Source organism: Rhinolophus ferrumequinum, chromosome 12 (genome assembly GCF_004115265.2).
Source record: "Rhinolophus ferrumequinum isolate MPI-CBG mRhiFer1 chromosome 12, mRhiFer1_v1.p, whole genome shotgun sequence".
In the NCBI taxonomy this organism is placed as follows: Eukaryota; Metazoa; Chordata; class Mammalia; order Chiroptera; family Rhinolophidae; genus Rhinolophus; species Rhinolophus ferrumequinum.
The window spans coordinates 30,444,859-30,464,220 of NC_046295.1; the positions used below are offsets into that span (position 1 = coordinate 30,444,859).

Genomic DNA, 19,362 nt, shown 5'->3' on the forward strand with positions numbered 1-19,362 from the left:
TTCCTGAGACTTTCAAAGTCAGCGAACGTTTAGGTCAGCCCTTTTTACCATGTAATTTAAAATAACATGTTCTTTAAGAGCATTAGTGCCCAGGAAATGTGTCCAAAAAATTGTCTGTCCTTTGTTAGTTCAGCTCATTGTTTCCAGCTGAACAATTTGAACATCGGGGAATTACATTTTCTCTCTCTCTCTTTCCCTCCTTCCTTCCTTCCCCCACCCCCTTCTCTTTCCCTCTCCTTCTCCCTCCCTCCTTGGAAGAGTGCTCCAGCTAAGTAATTTGCAACTTAAATGTAAACTTATAACCTAGTGGCTTCTGAGATTTGGGGCTGGTTCCATCTGGTTAGTCTGAGGTAACACAAAGTATTGCACAGTCAGGAGTCCCCACCCTTGCCCTGAAGTGGACTGGCTCTCCAGCAAAGAGTGAGCTAGGGGTGGGGTTGGGGCAGAATGCATCAGGGAGGCATCAATGTTTTACTCTGAAGGGGGCAGATGTCATAGTTGGTTAATGTTCTCCACCTAGGGAGAGCAAACTGGTACAGGGAACCTCCAGTACTAGTATTTCCATTTAATAATGGGGCAACGTTATCAAACTTTCACGTGAATGCCTGTGCTCTGTTGCAGTCAGAGAGGAATTCTGGACCAAATATTTGTTTACCACGCACAGAGAAAACTAGTAAGCGCTAGTTAGTCATACGAGTCTTCATTGCCCTCATAGCTGAGTAAACATTGTGAGAACTAACTGTAAGCAGCATGTAGATACTTGGGTCAGTTCTTATGCAGAACTTAATAATCTCAAGAGTTTATATATCGTGTTTACCATGTACTGGGCATTTTATAAAGTACTTTTCATGTATTACTTTTATCCTTATTACAACCCTATGAGGTAAGTACCATTATCACCTCTGTTTTAAAGATGAAGAAACCATGGCAAACAGAAGATCTGTAACTTGCCCAAGGTCACAGCTGGTAACTGGGGAAGACAGAATTCAAACCAGGCACGAAAGTTAAAAAAAAAAAAAAAAAAATTCAACCCAAGTAGTCCAACTGCAGTGTCCACACTCCAACCACCAGTCTACACTATCTTCATTGTGTCCTCTGCAAGGGGGCGGATGTACGAAGCAGAAAACTCCTGTCCTGGCTCTTCTGAAGTATCCAGTTTACAGATGTGCACAAATCCAGTCACACTGGAATCACTGCCATTTGCCCACTGCTCTAGTGGAGACACAGCAGCATGCTAAGAGCACCCGTATGGGAACACGCCACTGCAGCCAGGGTGCAGGACCAGGGTATTGCAGGCTAAGTAGTGATACTCTATTGGATAAGGCTGGGGGAGGCTGCTGCAGGCAGAGGGACCAGCATGTCCAGGACAGAATGGCCTGATAGAATCGGAAGTACACATGGCTCATCTGTCAGGCAGGTCGTTTCCCACCACCTTGGACACTTTAAGGAGGTTCTTTGGAAGAATACCTTGATTATCAGGTGATTTCTCAGTAAGTCATACTTCAGAGAAACAAGCAAAACTACGCAGTTCAAAACCCTCTTGGTTTCATCCTATTAAGTGAATCCTCCCTCCCTCATCCACATATATACACAAAGGAAAAAAGATTAGAAGGATATATGTCAGTGGGAACATTTGTTTCTCTGGATGGTGCCACTCTGGATGATTTTAGCTTTTTTTTTGTTACTTTGCTTTTTCTAGATTTTCTACAACAACTATGTTTTCGTTTTGTAATGCATACAAAATTTAAAAGTATTTTAAAGATGAAGCCAATCACTTTTAGGTATGGTATGCCTCACCGTATACTATTTTCAGGGAAGTCGTCTCAAATTCACAAGACTGAACTAGCCCATAATTTCACAGAAGCTGCAGGGTTTAAAGTTTACACAAAATTGCACTTTGCTTATTGCGAGCATGCTTTAGCAAGAGAGAGGAGAAGCTGAACTTCCTAATGTTCAAACTGGTCAACAGAACTGAGCCGCTAAGCTGTCAGAAAGAGACTTTTGATGCACTTGGTTGAACTCAATGTTCTAAGCTGTATCACTTAGAGTGATTTTTAATAAATGGTTAATGTGGGGCAGTGAGCAGAGGGAAGGGGTGTTGTGTAATGCAGCTGCAGGTGATAACTCTGTCACCCAGTGGAGTTGGGTACGCTCCTGAACTGAGCCCAAGGACACCTAGCTAGGGCAGCTGTTCTCCAGGCTGTGGATGTCCGTTGTCTTCCAGCCAGATGATGTCTGTCGTCAGATCCTGCCTGTAGACTCCTCAGTCTGTGACAGGCTTTCTCTTGGCCATCTGGCTCCTCCAGTTTCCAGCTTAAATGAATTATTATTTCATCTTTAAGGTGATTCTAGTGGATTTTCTTTATGCACTTGTGGATATAAACAAAGACCAACCAAATGAGGAAAGCAAACACTATTTATTCTGAACTTGCTGGAGGAGTTAGCTTTTGTTTTGGCAAAGGAGTGGCAAAGCCTTATAGTGTGGAATAAAGGAAAGGCTTCAGGTATTACCTCTTTGGAAGCTGTTGGCATGCACAAGCTGTAGGTAGGCTAACTAGAAGCAGGGCTTCCTATGTGATTGGTTATGGGTGTATATTTGGCTTTGTCTGGTTGATCCTAAATTGGAAGCAGGGACCAAAATTAAGGAAGCTATCAGTTATTAATCAAGTTCTGGCCATTTGGGTCAATTGTTACAGAAGTTATTGTGCAGGTTCCTGGATTGTCACTGGAGATAGCAATCTGGCTTTCTGCAAATCTAACTTATAGAAGGCTTGCTTCTGGGGTGGTTTATTGTAGGTAAGGGGGTTGATCTTCTGAGTAGATTGCTGCAGGGTGTGGGTGAAAATTCTATGGTTATATATGGTCTGGCCACTGTCTATTTGTAGGTACATAGGGCATGGTCTGGAAGGGGGTCCTGAGCACAGGAGCTTCTGTCTCTGTGGAACTGAGGTAGGTCACCTTCCCAGCACAGGAATGCATTAGCCATCACAGAACCTACATTGTCGTAATTATCACCCAAAGTCCATAGATTACCTTAGGATGTAATTATATTCACTCTTGGTGTTGTACATTCTATTGGTTTGGACAAATATATAATGACATACATCCACCTTTATAGTATCATACAGAATAGTTTCACTGCCCTAAAAATCCTTTGCAGACAGATATATATTTTTAACTACCACATTCATTCAAACACACACTTCTTATGTTAAATTATACTGAATTTTATATAACTTTAAAAAATATTCATTGCCATCAAAATGAAATAAATTAAACTGTACTGTAAATATAATGTTACCCTTGAGGACTATTAAGGTACATAGGACCATTGTCCATACACTCAATGCCCTAGCTTACTTTTGTCACCATTGAGTTATAAGCTACTATTACCAAATCTATTTCTACAGCTTTCTCCATCTGCTTTTATTCATTCCTCATTTATTAAGATGCTCCTGTGGAAGATGAGATACTATTTTAGGCAGTGAGGGTACAAGAATCAGGAGATAAAGGATGATAAAGATATGATCCCTGAGTGTAGGTTACAACTGGTAGGGAAACAATAGCTCTACAGGTGTGCAAAAAGATGACTATTTTTATTTAGTTTTAATGATTAGTTGATGATTTTTTTTGTTGTTGTTTGTTTTTTTTAAAGATTTTATTGGGGAAGGGGAACAGGACTTTATTGGGGAACAGTGCTTCCAGGACTTATTTCCAAGTCAAGTTGTTGTCCTTTCAGTCTTAGTTGTGGAGGGTGCAGTTCAGCTCCAGGACCAGTTGCTGTTGCTAGTTGCAGGGGGCGCAACTCACCATCCCTTGTGAGAGTTGAACTGGCAACCTTGTGGTTAAGAGCCCGCGCTCCAGCTAACTGTGCTATCTGGAAGCTCAAGATGACTGTTTTGAATGAGGTTATGGCATGAGCAGAGTCATGGAAGTGTGCACATAACATGGTTATCTGAGGTATGGTGAGTGGACTACATGTGTAAAACACTAGGCTGCAGAGAGGCATGAAAAGCAAGGTATGGAGGGCTCAGAGCCCTGATAAGGGATTTGTTTTCCTCTGTGTTATGAGACATTACTAGTTTTTACAGAGGGAAGTGACATGATTCAACAGGTGTTTTGCAGAGTGCCTCTGAGATCAGAGGCAAGGAGATGAGCTGTGAGATTGCTGGAGAGTTTAAAAGTGAGACGTTGAATGCATTAGTTCAGGTCTAGCAGGAAGCAGTCACCAAGATGACATTAGATATACAAGAAATTTATTGGTGGTGGGAGCAGGAGAAGACTGTTGATGCAGTTCTGACCCTGGTGGAAGGGGAGACAGATGGAAGGGGGATGGGGTAGGAAGAGTCTTAGACTGTAGCACATATCTAAGAAAGTTTGGTCAGTCCGAATGGGAGTTCTCGAGCCAAAGTTGCAATGAGAGAAGTCCCCCATCTTGCAGGAATGGGTTGGCAGCAGTTCTCTGCTTGGCTTAGTTATTGAGTAGGAGCCTGTGGGAAATATGGTTTTGGTTCAAATGTGGTGGTTGATCAGAGGGTCACAGGTGGGGCTGTCAGTCACATTCTAGGCTGAGTACCTTGAGGTGATGGTAATATTGTCATCAGAAAGGAAACGGAGAAGCAAAGCGTTCTGGGGGAAGGCGAGATCATGAATCTTGTTTGAGCAGAATCGAGTGTGAGGTGCTTGTGGAACACGCATTTGGAAAAGTTGAAGCAATAGTTGGAAATATGAGTCTAGAGCTCGAGAGAGAGATAAGGATGGAGTTGCAGTTGTAGAGAGTCTGCTGAATGAATTCATGGGAATGAGTGAAATTTCCTAGGAGTGGAGTATGGGGAAGAAAGTGCAGGCCAGGATGTTGGGAAATGGAGCGTGTAAAAGGAGGGAGATAGAGCAATCTGAGATGAAGTAATCCAAACGGCTGGATGATCAATTTTCAGGCAGGGGGGTTGTAGACTTCAGTGTTGTATTCTGGGTCTTAGGCATAAGAGGGAAGGAAGAAAATCCACTTGAAGACATAAAGACACTCTAAGGTGTGAGGAGTTGAGGGCTGCCTGTCTGATGATCGGAGTGAGAGACAAGAAGGGTGAGACTGAGCATTAGAGGAAAGAGGAAAAGTTCCAGAAGACCTGTTGTGAAATCTGGGTAGTGAGGAACCTAGATCAATCTGCATGGAGGACCCGCTGTGACTGAATGGCTTCAATTGTAAGGTCTGTTAGGATCCCATCACCCCAGCATCATTTAGTGACCTGGGAGCAGGAACAGAGAAAAAGGTCGTGACTGAATTTAGCGGAGGTTGAGGACTGGCAACGTCAAGAGCCCAAGGCCTTCAAGGTCCACTAGTCAGCACAGGCCAGCTGGGGTGGGAGAGACGTGAGACAGTCCTGTCAGTCCACTGGTATGGAAGCTCAGTGACCACCTTATGGGACTGGAGTGGGGGCCCAAGCTGCCTATATTGGTGTCGATTTAGGAGCTTTGGGGTGGGCGCTAGACTGCAGAGGTTGTGAACTGCTTGTGGGTAGGTCTGTGTTCCAACTCTATTCTTTCTCACCAAATGGCACTGTGCCTGAATTCCATAAGTCGCTGTCATGTGATGTGTGAATAACTGATCGCGTTTTGACTGCTCAGGTTTGTTTTACTTATTGAACCCAAGTTATTTTTATAAAAATGCAAACTGGGAATTTTAGTAAGAATTCTCATAGTCTATATCATCAAGGTACTAGTTGATTAAGCCACGAGAAAACAACATTTTGGAAAATCTGAAATTATTGTAGGCACTGCATTATTTCACAGAACTTGCTTAATAGCTTCAAGTTTCCATTTATAAATGTTTCTCTGAAGCCCATGCTTTTAGGGATGAGAGAACAATTTGTGCATTGATTTGTCATCATGGATTCTGTGAAGGGTGAGTTATTGAGAATATTGAGCTAGCTGTGTGTAGGAGTTTAGGAGAATTTTCATTGCAGCACCTTGATTCACATGTATTTTATGAGCACTTACTATGTGCCTAGCAGCTGCTGTGCCCCTGCCCAAATAAAGACTATAATTCATGAGATTCTGGGATGAGCTACAAATTTCTCCATATGCCTATTCTTTTGATCTATAAAAAATTATCTTTTTCCTGCAAGCATGTTCAATTGTTTGAGTTGGACTCTTAGAACATATCCTTCTCTTTTTGTTCTTGCTCTGCTGGCCATAACAACGTACCCACAGGGAAGCAGAAAAGAAAAATAAATACTCTGGGACTTCCACCCTGATTCTCATTTCAAACTGACCATTTGACCTGATTACATAGGTCAACTGGTGTTCCAGATAAATATTATGAATTTTGATGTTTCTCTGTACATTTCTCTAGAAAATGTTCATAGATTGAAGGAAGAGAGGCAGTGGAGAAGACCTCCCACAGAAAGTGTGACCCAAGTTCAAGGAGTAAATAACAGACGTGGCGCCTCTCGTTCCTGCTTCCCCACTATGGGGAGCTGTTCTGGTTTTCCTGCAGCTGATCTAAAGATCTTGAACCTGTGTATCTTTTGGGAGAGCAGGAAGAGCTGTAGGGTCCGTATACTCTTTTAGAGCCAAGGAGTCATCAGAAACACAGCTTGGACATGCCTCTCAGCTCCTTTCAACGGGAGGTGCCTGTCAGAGAGGGGGTCTAACTCTTGAGAGGCATGAGGGCCTGGATGAGGTGGGGTGTGAATTGGCTGATCAAGAAAACGGAGAAGAGACTGGCAGGATTAGGGTGAGGTGGGTCAGAGCCCCAAGTCAGGCATGCATGGTGCTGTCCTGCCCACATCTTGTCACATGAGGTGGGTGCCCCTCTGCCAGGCCTGAAGTCATTTCAAAGAGTTTCCATGTCGTTATTCTATGTGACCCAGCGCTTATGGATTGGTTTGCCTTCCCGAAATGAACAAATTCTGTGATTGTCACAGACTTTGGTTTTGAAACCTTCCTCTCCAGGGGGAGGAAACATGAGGGAGTAGAGTTTATGCTCTGTGTAAGTGAGCTTAAGCCAGGCTGTTACGGGGGAGACAGGGGTGCTACAGATGATTAGGCTACATATTAGGAAGGAATTGGTATGCAAATTCTGATTTCCACTCATCGGAAAATCCTTATGTATGCCCTCATTCATGGTCTGTTTATTTTGGTTGAGACCCTCAACCCCACCCTATGCTTTCCTGAGCAGCTTTGAAGCCACAGATCCCCATGTTAGCAAGGAAAATGTGCCAAGGCGGGCTCTGCTCTCACATTCTGGTCCAAGCTTTCCCCTTAAGCCTCTGGCAGAAAAAGGCCTTTTTGGGAAAATTCAAATATGAGTATACTGGTTTTCAGCCCTGATGACTTCCTTGGAGACCTTTTCCCAGTATCTTGCCAAGCACTGGAGGGCAGGGAGTGGGAGGGAGGCGCTGACGCTGGCTCAGTGGCTGCTCTGTGTTGGGTGCTGCTGGCCTGTCCAGAAAATGCTGTTTGGACAGACAGCCACTGTGGGGACTGACAGGTACCTGTACCCATATATTTCACAAGGAGGATTTTGTTCTGGGCATAAGCTTTTAATTTAATTTAAAATTTTGAATAAGTAGCATAAGCACATTGTCCAAAATTAAAAAACAAGAAATGACATACAGGGAAAAGCAAGACTCCTTCCCAATTATCATTCTCTTGAGAATCATCCCAGAGATACTCTGTTAATATACAGCATATGCATATATATATATATATATATATATATATATATATATATATATATATATATATTTTAAGTATAAATAAAATATACTTACTCTCAGAATAACATACTCTCTGTGGGAACTAGACATAATTTTTTTAGATTGTCAAAAAAGCAAAAGCAAAGCATGACTATATTTTTCCATATAATTGGGTAAAAAAACAAATCATAGGGTTGTGTGTTTGGGGTAGTGGGTTAAGGGTGGGGAACAATGTGAATATGTGTGTGTGTTTGGGTAGGTATAGCAGGTATCTTGACCCATACAGCTTGCTTGCCTGTCCATTTTAATGACAGTTTTCCAGTTCTTGTCAAAATACATATATATGGAGAATTAAAACCTAGGCCCAGCAGTGCATGGAGTATTTAACAACTAAATTGGCTTGTTTCTGTTAGAAAGTATTTATTTGGTGTAGTAGTTGGTACAATGCTTTCCTTGCTATTTCAGGTGCCACTGTTGCAAAGGCTCTGATGTGTAATTATGTAAGGAGAAAGCGTTTATTCTGAATTCTGAGAAGCAGGAACAGTGAGACCCACCTGTGGATTCTTAGGGAGTGGTGCCGAGGCCACTGAACTCTGTTCTTGGTACATTAGGACTAGGGCATTATGCAATGCTTGAGGCAGAAGAATAAATAAGGTCAAAACAAAAAAAAACTAAGGTCAGAAGCCGGCGTTTTTGTACACCAGAAAAGAACTTACTGCTGAGATTCCTGAGGATTTTCGTGGAATAGCCTGAGGATTTTCATGCCTGGGATTGCACAATAACGCACAGCATCTGGCTGCCCTGCCAGGCTTGCCAGGCAGGTATCTGGAGAATGACAGGTTGTCTCCAAGTGTGTTTTAATGGACACTCTCTCATTCTGTCTCATTGGTCCCCTGGTTAGTTTCATTGTTGTTCCCATTAGGGAAGAGAAGTGCTGGCATTGGGCACATTTTCAGGAGGACGCTGTTTTTGTCAAATTGGAAGGACAAGTGTGAGGAAGGTGCACTGCTGTGGCGTTTGCTCTGGGGCAAATCTGAACTCTCTCCTTTCTCCCCTTGGTCCACACAGCTTTTCTTGGGATGTGCTGCTAGGGTTTGGATGACACAATTAATTAATTGCCTTTGAAAAATGCTTGTCTTACTAGGTAGGGGGAAAAAGACTGTCACTTTGGAATTCAGGATCCCACACTATTTTCTCTAGAAAGGAGTTCGTTTTCTAGGGAGAGAGGACCTAAATGTACGGTGGAGTACAGTGGTGGACATTGCATGGCTAGGATTTGTGCTTCTGTTTAGATCAATCATGCCCGCAAAATTTGCTCTTAGAGACTGATTCTGCTTTGTTCCATTTCAGGTAGATTCAACAGGTAGATCTTTGATTGTGAACTTTTCCCTCTTCTCTCCCTTTCTCCATGTCCATTGGATCTTGGCATCATTTAACATATTATAGTAACTCAAACTCTGGGCTCCTAAATACACTGGGTTGGCTCTTCTGCCCATTGAGCCAAAAATGAGATTTCATTAAGTGGGGATGAAAAATGTCGTCGAGTGAACAAACACTTGAAACAATTCAGACAGTAAGCTGTGTGTTTGGGAAATGTTTTTTTTATAATATGTGATTGGTAAAGCCTGAGGTCTTGATTTTATCATAGTAAGAAGCAGTTTAACTCTCTGCTCTTTAAGTCACAGACTGTCTTGGCTTCTAGCCGGGAAGTTTGGTCATGATAAGCAATGGGCGAGTGAATGGGAAAGGCTTTTCATGCCATTCCCTCTTTCTGAAGCATGACCAAGTGCCTATCCTACTCTTGATGGCTCAGCAGTGTCCATTAGCTTGGTGTACAGAGAATTGTTCATGGTAGTAACTCACTTTGTTCCCAGTAGAAGGTAAAATAAAATTGGTTGTAAAGACCAGGCTAAGATGAGGGCCAGTCAGGGAATATTCATGTTACCCCCAAGCTGGGTAAGGGCAGAGCCTGCAGCTGCTTGGGAAGTTTGGTCCTGTAGGGACTAGAGTATATGTGTTATAGGATTAGAACTTCTGTGTCTCAAGTTTGACCATTTTTATGCTTCTTGGGTCTTATCTGTACTTAACTATTTTGCTCTTTATTTATGCTAATTGGCCTTTAAATTTTTTCAAGTGTTTCATTCAAGTGTGTAAGACATTGAGGCAGTTGTAAGGGATGCTGGTGTGTATCTGGAGACCTGGAACTGGTGTGGAAGGTGCCGGTGGGTTCCTGGCTGGTCTGAGTTGGTGTTTTCTCTTCCTCACTATTGAAGGCAGCATATTGGCAGCACAGGACCAGGGCCTGGGTGGCAGGAGGCTCCTGAAGGAAGGAGGAAGGGAACTGGGGTGTAGTTGACGCTCTCTCCTTTGTGGACAGTCCTGCTGGGAGATATGAGAGAAATGGGTTTTTGCAGAAGGGAAAATGAGATCCTTCCATCATTCTAGTTGAGAGTTTAGGGTCTCCAGATACATATCAGCATTGCCCTTGTAACAGCCACTTGTTTTATGCACTTGAATGAAACATCTGAAATTTTTAAAAGGCCAATTGGCATAAATGAAGAACATAATAATTAATGATAGATAATACCCAGAAGCATAAAAATGATCAATCCAAATACAGATGTTTCTAGCTGAAGGGTTCCAGGCGGAAGATCTTAGGAGCAGTGGGGCAGTCCTGGGGGTTCACTGCAGCCATCTCCTTGGGTCTCTGGGGCTCCTCTTTCTGCAATTCCCATTAAATTCACTTGACACAGTCCAACTTTTTAAGGGGAAACCATGAAAAGCTTTTTTTGAAATTTCTTTTTTATTCAAATATAGTTGACATGTAGTATTATATTAGTTTCAGGTGTACAACATGCTAATTCAGCACTTACTTGTATACCTGACAAAGTGATCACCACAATAAGCCTAGTAACCTTTTGTCACCTTACAAAGTTATTACAATATTATTGACTATTTTCTCTATGCTGTAGATTACATGCCTGTGACTTATTTATTTTATAACAAAAATGAAAACCTTGTAGTCACTAAAATAAGTCATGACACGAAAAAGCCAAGCTTGAGAAGCAAGGCTTGTTGATTCTGTCACGCTTCTGTCCTCACGTGATGCTCTCCTTGTATGTGTGCTGTATCCAAATGTCCCTTTTCTTACAAGGACGCTGGTCACTGAATTGGGGCTGACCCTCACATAGCATGACTTCATCTTAACTTGATTGCATCAACAAAGACCCCATTTCCAAATAAGATCACATTCACAGGTACCTGGGCTTAGGGCTTCAATATTTTTTTTGAGGACATAGTTCAACCCACAATACTCCTTTGCTCATCTCCATCCTGGACTATTGTATTGGTCTCTTACTATATTTCCCTGTTTCCAGGGTCTCCCTTCTGACATATCCACACTACCAATAGAATTGTTTTTCTATGGTGTAGAAAAAAAAATCTTAGTATTTTTTTTTTTTAAAGATTTTATTGGGGAAGGGGAACAGGACTTTATTAGGGAATAGTGTGTATTTCCAGGCCTTTTTTCAAAGTCAAGTTGTCCTTTCAATCTTAGTTGTGGAGGGCGCAGGTCAGCTCCAGGTCCAGTTGCCGTTTCTAGTGGCAGGGGGCACAGCCCACCATCCCTTGCGGGAATTGAACCAGCAACCTAGTGGTTGAGAGAATGCACTCCAACCAACTGAGCCATCCAGAAGCTCAGCGGCAGCTCAGCTCAAGGTGCCGTGTTCAATCTTATTGCAGGTGGTGCTGCCCACCATCCCTTGCAGGACTCGAGGAATTGAACTGGCAACCTTGTGGTTGAGAGCCCACGGGCCCATGTGGGAATCGAACCGGCAGCCTTCGGAGTTAGGAGCATGGAGCTCTAACCGCCTGAGCCACCCGGCCGGCCCAAATCTTAGTATTTTATACTCTATGACTTCCGAAGTATTTTATACTCTATGACTCTATGATTTGACAAAGCCCTTCAGACTGTTCTCATGTGAGACCTGGACCTTTTGTCCTCATAACATAATATGAAACAGGGACCTGTCCCTCTTGCACAGGATCTTAATTGAAGCTGGTCTTGCTGAATCATATGCCTGCCATGAACTACTAATTAATCACCCCTCCTACTGGGCTTGTCAACCACTCTGCCCTAGGATGATTTTGGGATTTCTTGCATGATTATTCCTAAGGATGCTGTACTTGCATTTCTCCTCAGATACTGGTTTATGACATTTTCACTTTTGTTTTCTAAAATTTCAGTGGAAGGAGGCTAGATTATCATAATGGAGTTGGATTATATTTACCCATGAAACTGATACTCAGAACTATCCTCTTTGCTTAACCCAGTCTGGCAAAATGGCACACCTCTTGTGAATTTATTTCCTGTGAAAGCATGTGGGAGGAGTGGGGTGGAAGGTAAAAGTGTTTTCATTGAGGATGAAGAAGGATTAATGAGAATAACATTCACATAGAGTTCAGTAGGGTTAAAACAACATGAAGCATCTTCCTAGACAGTGTGCCATCATAGAGATTGCTGAACTTAGATTTTTCTCTGATCTGTAACAAAAAAGTCACTCAATTCCAAGATTTAAGTGAATCTTTAAGAAGATCTTAAAGGAGCCAGATATTTGCCCAACTCATTAAATCTCAGTTAAATTTTAGTAACATGCTCTATCTATATGCAGAGGGGCAGAGAAAGAACCATCTAAGGTCATTTGTATCTAGAAAGTATTTCAGTATAACTGATATACATGTAGCAGGTGTGAACCTGGTCCAGTGGGTAAAGTATGGAATCTGAAGTTACACTGAGTTGTTACCCTTTCATTTAAAGAGGTGTAGCTTTAGGTGAGTGATCCTCTTCAAGCCTCGTTTCCTAAGCTGCATGAAAAGCATTTGGTACAATTCCTGGCATAGAATAAATACTCAGAAATGTCAGATGCTGTTATTGTTTTGTTGTTATTATACAAACGACTCAAAATAGGGTGTCACCTGCATCCAAAAACTTATAATTCCTACCTAATTACCTAAGTGGGAATTCCTACTGGGAATGCTGGTTAAAACTGCATGTGGGTCTTTTATTACAACTGACATTTCACATTGTTGGGTAAAGGGCTTTTTTTTTTTTTTTTTAATGAGGGGTTTTTAATAAGTAGCTCTTTCAGTGACACAAAGGATAAAGTGTTAGAAGTAGAGCAATTTTAGAGAAAAATGTAGGCTATGTGTTATTTAAGACTTGTATCAACTGTTGGTATAAGGCAATTTAAAAGGGAAAACAATATTTTACTAAGAGAAAGCATAATTTTTATTTGTTGTAAATACAAAAGAAATGTAAAGGGGACAGAATAAACCTGGAGTGGGGCAAGTGTTAAAACTGGGCAATTCTGACAAAGCCAAAAAAAAAAAAAAAAAAAGAAGAGCCAAAAAAAATTATGAGGAACCAACTTTGAGGAGTAATTGAATGCTGTTTAGGGATTTTTTTCAGATTTCTACACACAATATTTAGTGTTGTGTGTGGGGGGATGATTCTTATATTTTCCCACATGGCTGTTCTCTGTATATAAATATTCAAACAAAAAGAAGGTTTAAAACTATAATTAGAGCTATCTTTTGAGACATTTTCTCTCTGTAACATTTCTCTCTTTCCTACAATCAGGTGAAAATGAAATCCTTGCAACTCTACGTGCAATTTCCAGTAAAAACCAGATCTGGAGATCGTATATTGGCATGGGCTATTATAACTGCTCAGTGCCTCAGGCAATTTTGCGGAACTTACTGGAGAACTCAGGATGGTAATGTATTACTTGATTAAAAACAGGAGTACCCTGATTTAATTTGCATGGTTCTCCCCATCCTCCCATGCCCCCCTGCCCTTGGAGCCTCATAACTTATCCACTGACACCTACACTCCCATGCTGTCGCTAACCTCCAGGAACCTACCTGGCTTTGGCTTTCTGTGGGTTGGGAAATTTCCTTGCTCAAACCTAGACGAAGTAGAAGCGTCTTCCCAGTTTAATTCACAAAACATTGTAGAGCTCTAAATTGTGGACGCCAGTAATCTCTTTCTCTCTCTGATAATGTCTATTCTGTCTTTGTAAGCATATTTGAGCAAGATGTCAAACCTGCGGAAGGGCAGATTCAGGGCTTTTATTCTTTAGACACTGGGATTTTAGACTATGTCTGATTCAGTAAGTCGGAATCTTGGTCCATTGCCGTCTGTCAGGGTTTTAGGAATACCCATTGTCTCCCCGACCCTACTCCACCGCCAATGTTCTAGATTCACAACCAACTGAAAAAGAAGACAGTGTCAGGTAAATAGAGATCAAAACATCTGCTTTATTACTTAGCACTTTACAGAGAAAGAGAACATGTGTATTCTGTGAACAGGCTCTTACAGAAACGATAAAGAAGGGGCTAAGCTGTGCATGCTCAGCTGCTTGTTCAGTTCTTACCTCACCTATCAGGTAACTCATTCACAGTCCTTTAGGGGTGTGTGTGTGTGTGTGTGTGTGTGTGTGTGTGTGTGTGTGTGTCTTTGTTCCTGCCTGCTCTGGCTGCCACTGATTGCACAATATTGAAAGTGGTTTTCCCTCACTTGAGGAAAACTTCCCAAGTCCACTTCCATGCTATTTGCCTATTTTACATTGCTGTTTGCTGTATAATACAAAGATTGTAACAGAGGTCCACATTCCAATACTAAACAAGAAGATACTTTGGATATTTTTTCCCCCAACCTGCCTGCATCTGCCCTTACCATTTTTTTTTTTGAAATATATTTGTCTTTTACTTTTTATTTTTCATTAGTATCAGCTGTACAAAACACTGTGCTAGTTAGACATTTACACCCCTCACAAAGTGAAAACCCCCCTCCCCCAATCTACTATCCCTCAGAGGACATTGTACGTATATAGCTGTTACAATTCCATTGACTCTACTCCCTATGCTGTACACCACATCCTGTAACTATATATATATATATGCATATATACATAAAATTATTATTATTCAGCTTCAGCTTCAGGTGTACACTGCAGTAGTCAGGCATACCTTGGATATTTTTGACAAGCAGAGGCCATGGCTCCAAAGGTGCCTGGGAGCAGATCAGGGCATCTGCTGCTTCTGCCCATTGGGAAACATTGTCTGACTATGGAGGAGGAAAGATGAGGACTCCTGGGCCTTTCTTTCCCTTGTATTTGGATCAGTCATTGTATATACCAGCATCTTTGAATTGAAACTATTTCAGCTGATGCCTTAGTTTCCAAAGGAATGGGTGCACTTATGTCCAACATTGAAACCAAGTGTGGAGATGCAATGATGATTCTTAGGTGATTTTTTTTTTTTTTCAGTTAGTGTATGAGGTCATTTTAATTTCTAGGACTGTTATTATATGAGGACAGAATAAGTGAACGCCTTTGCAATTGAAAAGCATTTATAGAAAGATGCAGAGATTGTCTTTTAGGTTAGCATATATAGAAAAAGTCAACTTTAGTAAAGGGAAGGTAGGCTTCCCTGTGGGAAATCATGGAACTCCCTCCACATGAGCTTTTGAAATATCAAGTGCATACTCCAGAGCAATAAGTCTTAAACATTCACTGAATATTTTGCATCTTTTTAAAAAATAAGTTTTACTTAATACGATTTTGTCCGAATTAATTTGAATTCTGAGTGACCAGAATTCTCACTGTGATATAATCATCTCATAAGAGAATCTCTCCACCTGCCATCCTAAGACAGACCACTGAGACATCCATGAGTCCTTCATTTTTCATGTGAAAAACAGAAATACGAGCCTGACTGAGAAAATTCTAAGCTGCCATAATTTTTTACTGTTTGTTCCAGTCAATACCTGAAGATAGGTATAGACCATACTTGTCTCCCAGCCTCTGGGCGGGTAGGAGCCTAACTTTTATGGACATCAGTTAGCAAACCCTGATGGGTCCCCATCGACCAGCCTCTTTCTTCCTGGTTTTTGTACTTTTTCATTTCCCTGACTCTACTGAGTCTCTGCTCATTCTCTTCCTCCTCCCTCATTCTGTCTTTAAAACATCCAATCACCTCTAAAATACACACATGGTGTAGGGGGAAAGGGGGAGAGAGTAATGTAGACCCATGTAAGAATACAAACTTTGACATTTTGAAAAGTAAACTTGACACCCTCCTTAATTCTAAACCTTGTACAAAGTGTTCTTAGCCCTAGCATTAGGCACGCTATGGCTACTACTTATCACATGTGAACTTACACTTTTTCCCCTTACCACCCACAAACATAACTGGTTTCTGTGTGTTTGAGTCTGTGAGTGAATGTGTGTGTGGCCACCAGCACAGCCCGTCGTCATCTGCTGCCTCAAGTCCAGACCTGTCGTTCTGAGGACCAAAGCGTTGGTTTACCTTACGGCATAGGCTCGGCTACGTGGGGAGCACAGCACCTTTGCATCTTTCATCTGCTTTTGCATAAGTACAAAAGTGTTCCTGCAAAAGTGAGAATGTTTTGCCCTAGGTGGAGTTATTAGTGTTCCATCACTACAGGAGCCAGATCTGTTAGCATAATCACTTCTGCCTTGCCATCCGCATCCAGAGCTTTTATTTACAATATGCTCCATTTTTTTTATCAATAAGAGGGAAAAACCATCAAAAAAAGTTTTTCTGCTTTGGGTATATGTGTGAATTTATGTGCGTTGCTAAGGGCTCCTTTCCACTGTGGTGTTGGTAAAAGTTTGAATGGTAAACTCTAAGTTTGGTTTCAAAAGCAAATGGCCTGTCTTTCTTCCTATTACAAAATAAGCTGCAACAAACAGTACATGAATGGGCTGCAGCATTATGGCTGTCTGAATACTGGCCAGTTGGCCTTTATTCGTGCTGGCTGTACAGAATATTCACCATATTGCTTCCTGGCTGTGAGCTGATGTGTTCATTTACTTTAGGAGCTGCCAGCAATTTGAGAGGGAGACAATGCTGTTCTTTGCTTTTCAGTCCTGGTTTTTGGGCGCATTTTAAATATTGTTCCTTTCCGTTCTCCGAAAGCGGATCTGGACCAGAGGGTGCTACAGCACCTGGCCAGTGAGTGATAGGGAGAGCTGTGCACATCAGGGTGCTAGACTTCACATTATCACCCTTCTGAATGGTTTCCATAGAGACGGAACCAACAAATTCCGGCAACGTGAGGTGAAAATAAATGGACAACATAGCCTCGAAAGAATACAAACATTTGGGCTCTTACAAGAAAATTTACAGCAGGTCTAGAATTTATTTTATGGTGTCCTCCATTCCAAATTTTCGAATGCTGATAACATCAGTAACTAATATAAAAAAGAAATCTACATTTTCTTTGTGGCTGTTTCTCTTTTGTGTAGCTTTGGCACTGGGATTAAAATGAGAGAATCTTATGAATGTTTATCCTACTGCAAAACACCCCACTACCTCCCTCTTTCTCAATTCCAAAAGAAAGTCACAATCATAGAGAATCCAAAAGCCAAAATCATAGAGAATACTCATTATTTTTGAGGAAATGTTAATGCCATGTTGAATATATGAAGCATTCTATTTAAATGGGACAAAATACATTCTTGGAGATGCAGATATTTTTTGTTTTCTAATATTAAAATACACCTAGAAACGTAAACCAGTTGAGTGAACTAGTCAGTGGGAACATAGACATTGCAGATCAGACACATTTTTTTAATCACTATATTTTGCCTAACGAGGCAACTAAACCCTTTGATGCAGGATGACAAGCCCTGTGCTAGCATTTTTCTCCTAAAATGAAGGTTTATTTGGTATCTCCAGGATCGCGACTCACCAAGCTAAGAGTCCTTTAATAGATGATTTTGAAGACAGTTAATGCCTGTTTTATTTTAGCAGTGTAAAAACCTGTAGGTTATAAAAAAAAGTTTACAAGTAAAAGAAGTGGGCTCATCTATTTGTCATCTTTGCAAGAAAACAATTCTGAAGCTCTCTACCGTTAGCAGTGCTAGTGAGCATCAGCCTAAGTTTGGACTTATAGAAGGGTCGAGCAAGGAGAGAAGGGCTGAGCGATAGAGGGAGGTAAACTTAAATCTCGACGGCTGTGATAGAAGGAACGACATGGTCTCTGGTCTGAAGGACTATGCCTGGGAGGTTTGGGGCTTTCTCCTGCAGGTAATGGGAAGCCAGCCCCCTTCGAGCAGGAGAATCAAATACACCTGCACCACAAATATTCGATCATTTCCTATTTTAAGCACTGCTCTTAAAGGGATGTCAGAAGGAAGACTAATGGCAATAGGTTATTATTTGGGGCTAAAAAAAATCTAGAGTTTACTCCTTGAGAATTGGTAGAATAGTGGTATCTTTGAAGGAATAAGAATATTCAGGAAGCGGAACTAGTTTGTTTGGGGATCTAGTTGGATGAAGAACAGGAAATGTGAAGACAACATGGGATGTGATGAATTTCCAGGAAAAAATAGTTTCCAAGTAGAAATATCTAATAATAATATCTGAATAGAACAGTGAGTAAATTCTTTGGGAGAAGTCTATGAGTGTTTACTTTAAAAAAATTTTTAAAGACCAAAATAGAGAGCAAAAACAACTTTTTAAAACGAGTAACATTTGGGCTGGATTTTACCCTTTCCAAATATGCTATATAGTTTAAATAAATTATGATAAATAAAATGATTTAATGCCATATAACAATGAAAATTATGTCGTTGTATAATTAGTTATTAGAACTGCCCATGGAATAATGGTAATGGAAAAAGAAATGATACAAAACTTTATAGAGTGTACTCTTACTTTAAATATACATATGATTATGATGTAGAAAAGAGACTGAAATCAATTAACCTGATTGTGGTAATCACTTCATAAAATACATGTATACCAAATCATCGTGTTGTACACTTCAATTTACATATATACAAATTTATTTGTCAATTATAACTCTATAAAGCTGGAGGGAAAAAAAGAATGTATAATTAAAAATCACAAGTCAAGAAGAAAAGGGACAGATAAGACAACAGAAAAATGGGCAGCACACTTGAGTGTGCCCATCACAAAAGAGAAAAAGAAAAAGACTGAAAAACGCATGTAAATGTTTACTGTTGTTACCTTGGAGTTTTGGAATTATGGGTGATGTTATTTTTCTTGATAGTTATCTGAGTTTTCCAACTTTTTACAATGACCATGTATAAGATAATCAGAGAAAGGTTGTGAATATGTTCTTGACACATAGAAGATGGTTAATAAATAGTAACTGATGTCTTTAACATTTAGAACATAAAATAAAAAGGGAAAAATACGGTTAATTTCACTGCTCAAAGAAAAATCACTGTTTACATTTTCATTGACTTGTTTTTACAAATTTACAAAAATAGTTTCACAGTATTTACACTTAACTTTTAAAATTAATATATCATGAGCATCTTCCGTGTCAGGAAACATGTTCTTTTACACATCATTTTCAATAAATGCATAGTATTACATGCAATTATCTAGTTTATTTAATCATTCCCCTGCTAGTGGATACTCAGTTTGTTGTTCATTTTTCAATATTATATTCAGCGCTGTGATGAATTCTTTGGAGCATCACTCTTTCTCTTCCTATTGTATATTCAATACCTATTAATATCATGGATATACTGAATCTTTCCCATTTATTAGATGGACTAGCTGGTACATGTGTATGTGTGTGTGTACATGCATGTGTGCA

General features: G+C 40.7%; 1 protein-coding gene across 1 annotated transcript in view; it reads left to right on the top strand.

Moving 5' to 3' along the window:
* The window catches only part of GLDC (glycine decarboxylase), a 75,639-nt gene that overhangs the window by 2,238 nt on the left and 54,039 nt on the right, over positions 1–19,362 (top strand). The window contains exon 4 of the mRNA XM_033123944.1: positions 13,339–13,474. Within this exon, the coding sequence (XP_032979835.1) occupies positions 13,339–13,474 (136 nt within the window). The remainder of the gene's footprint in view (positions 1–13,338; positions 13,475–19,362) is intronic.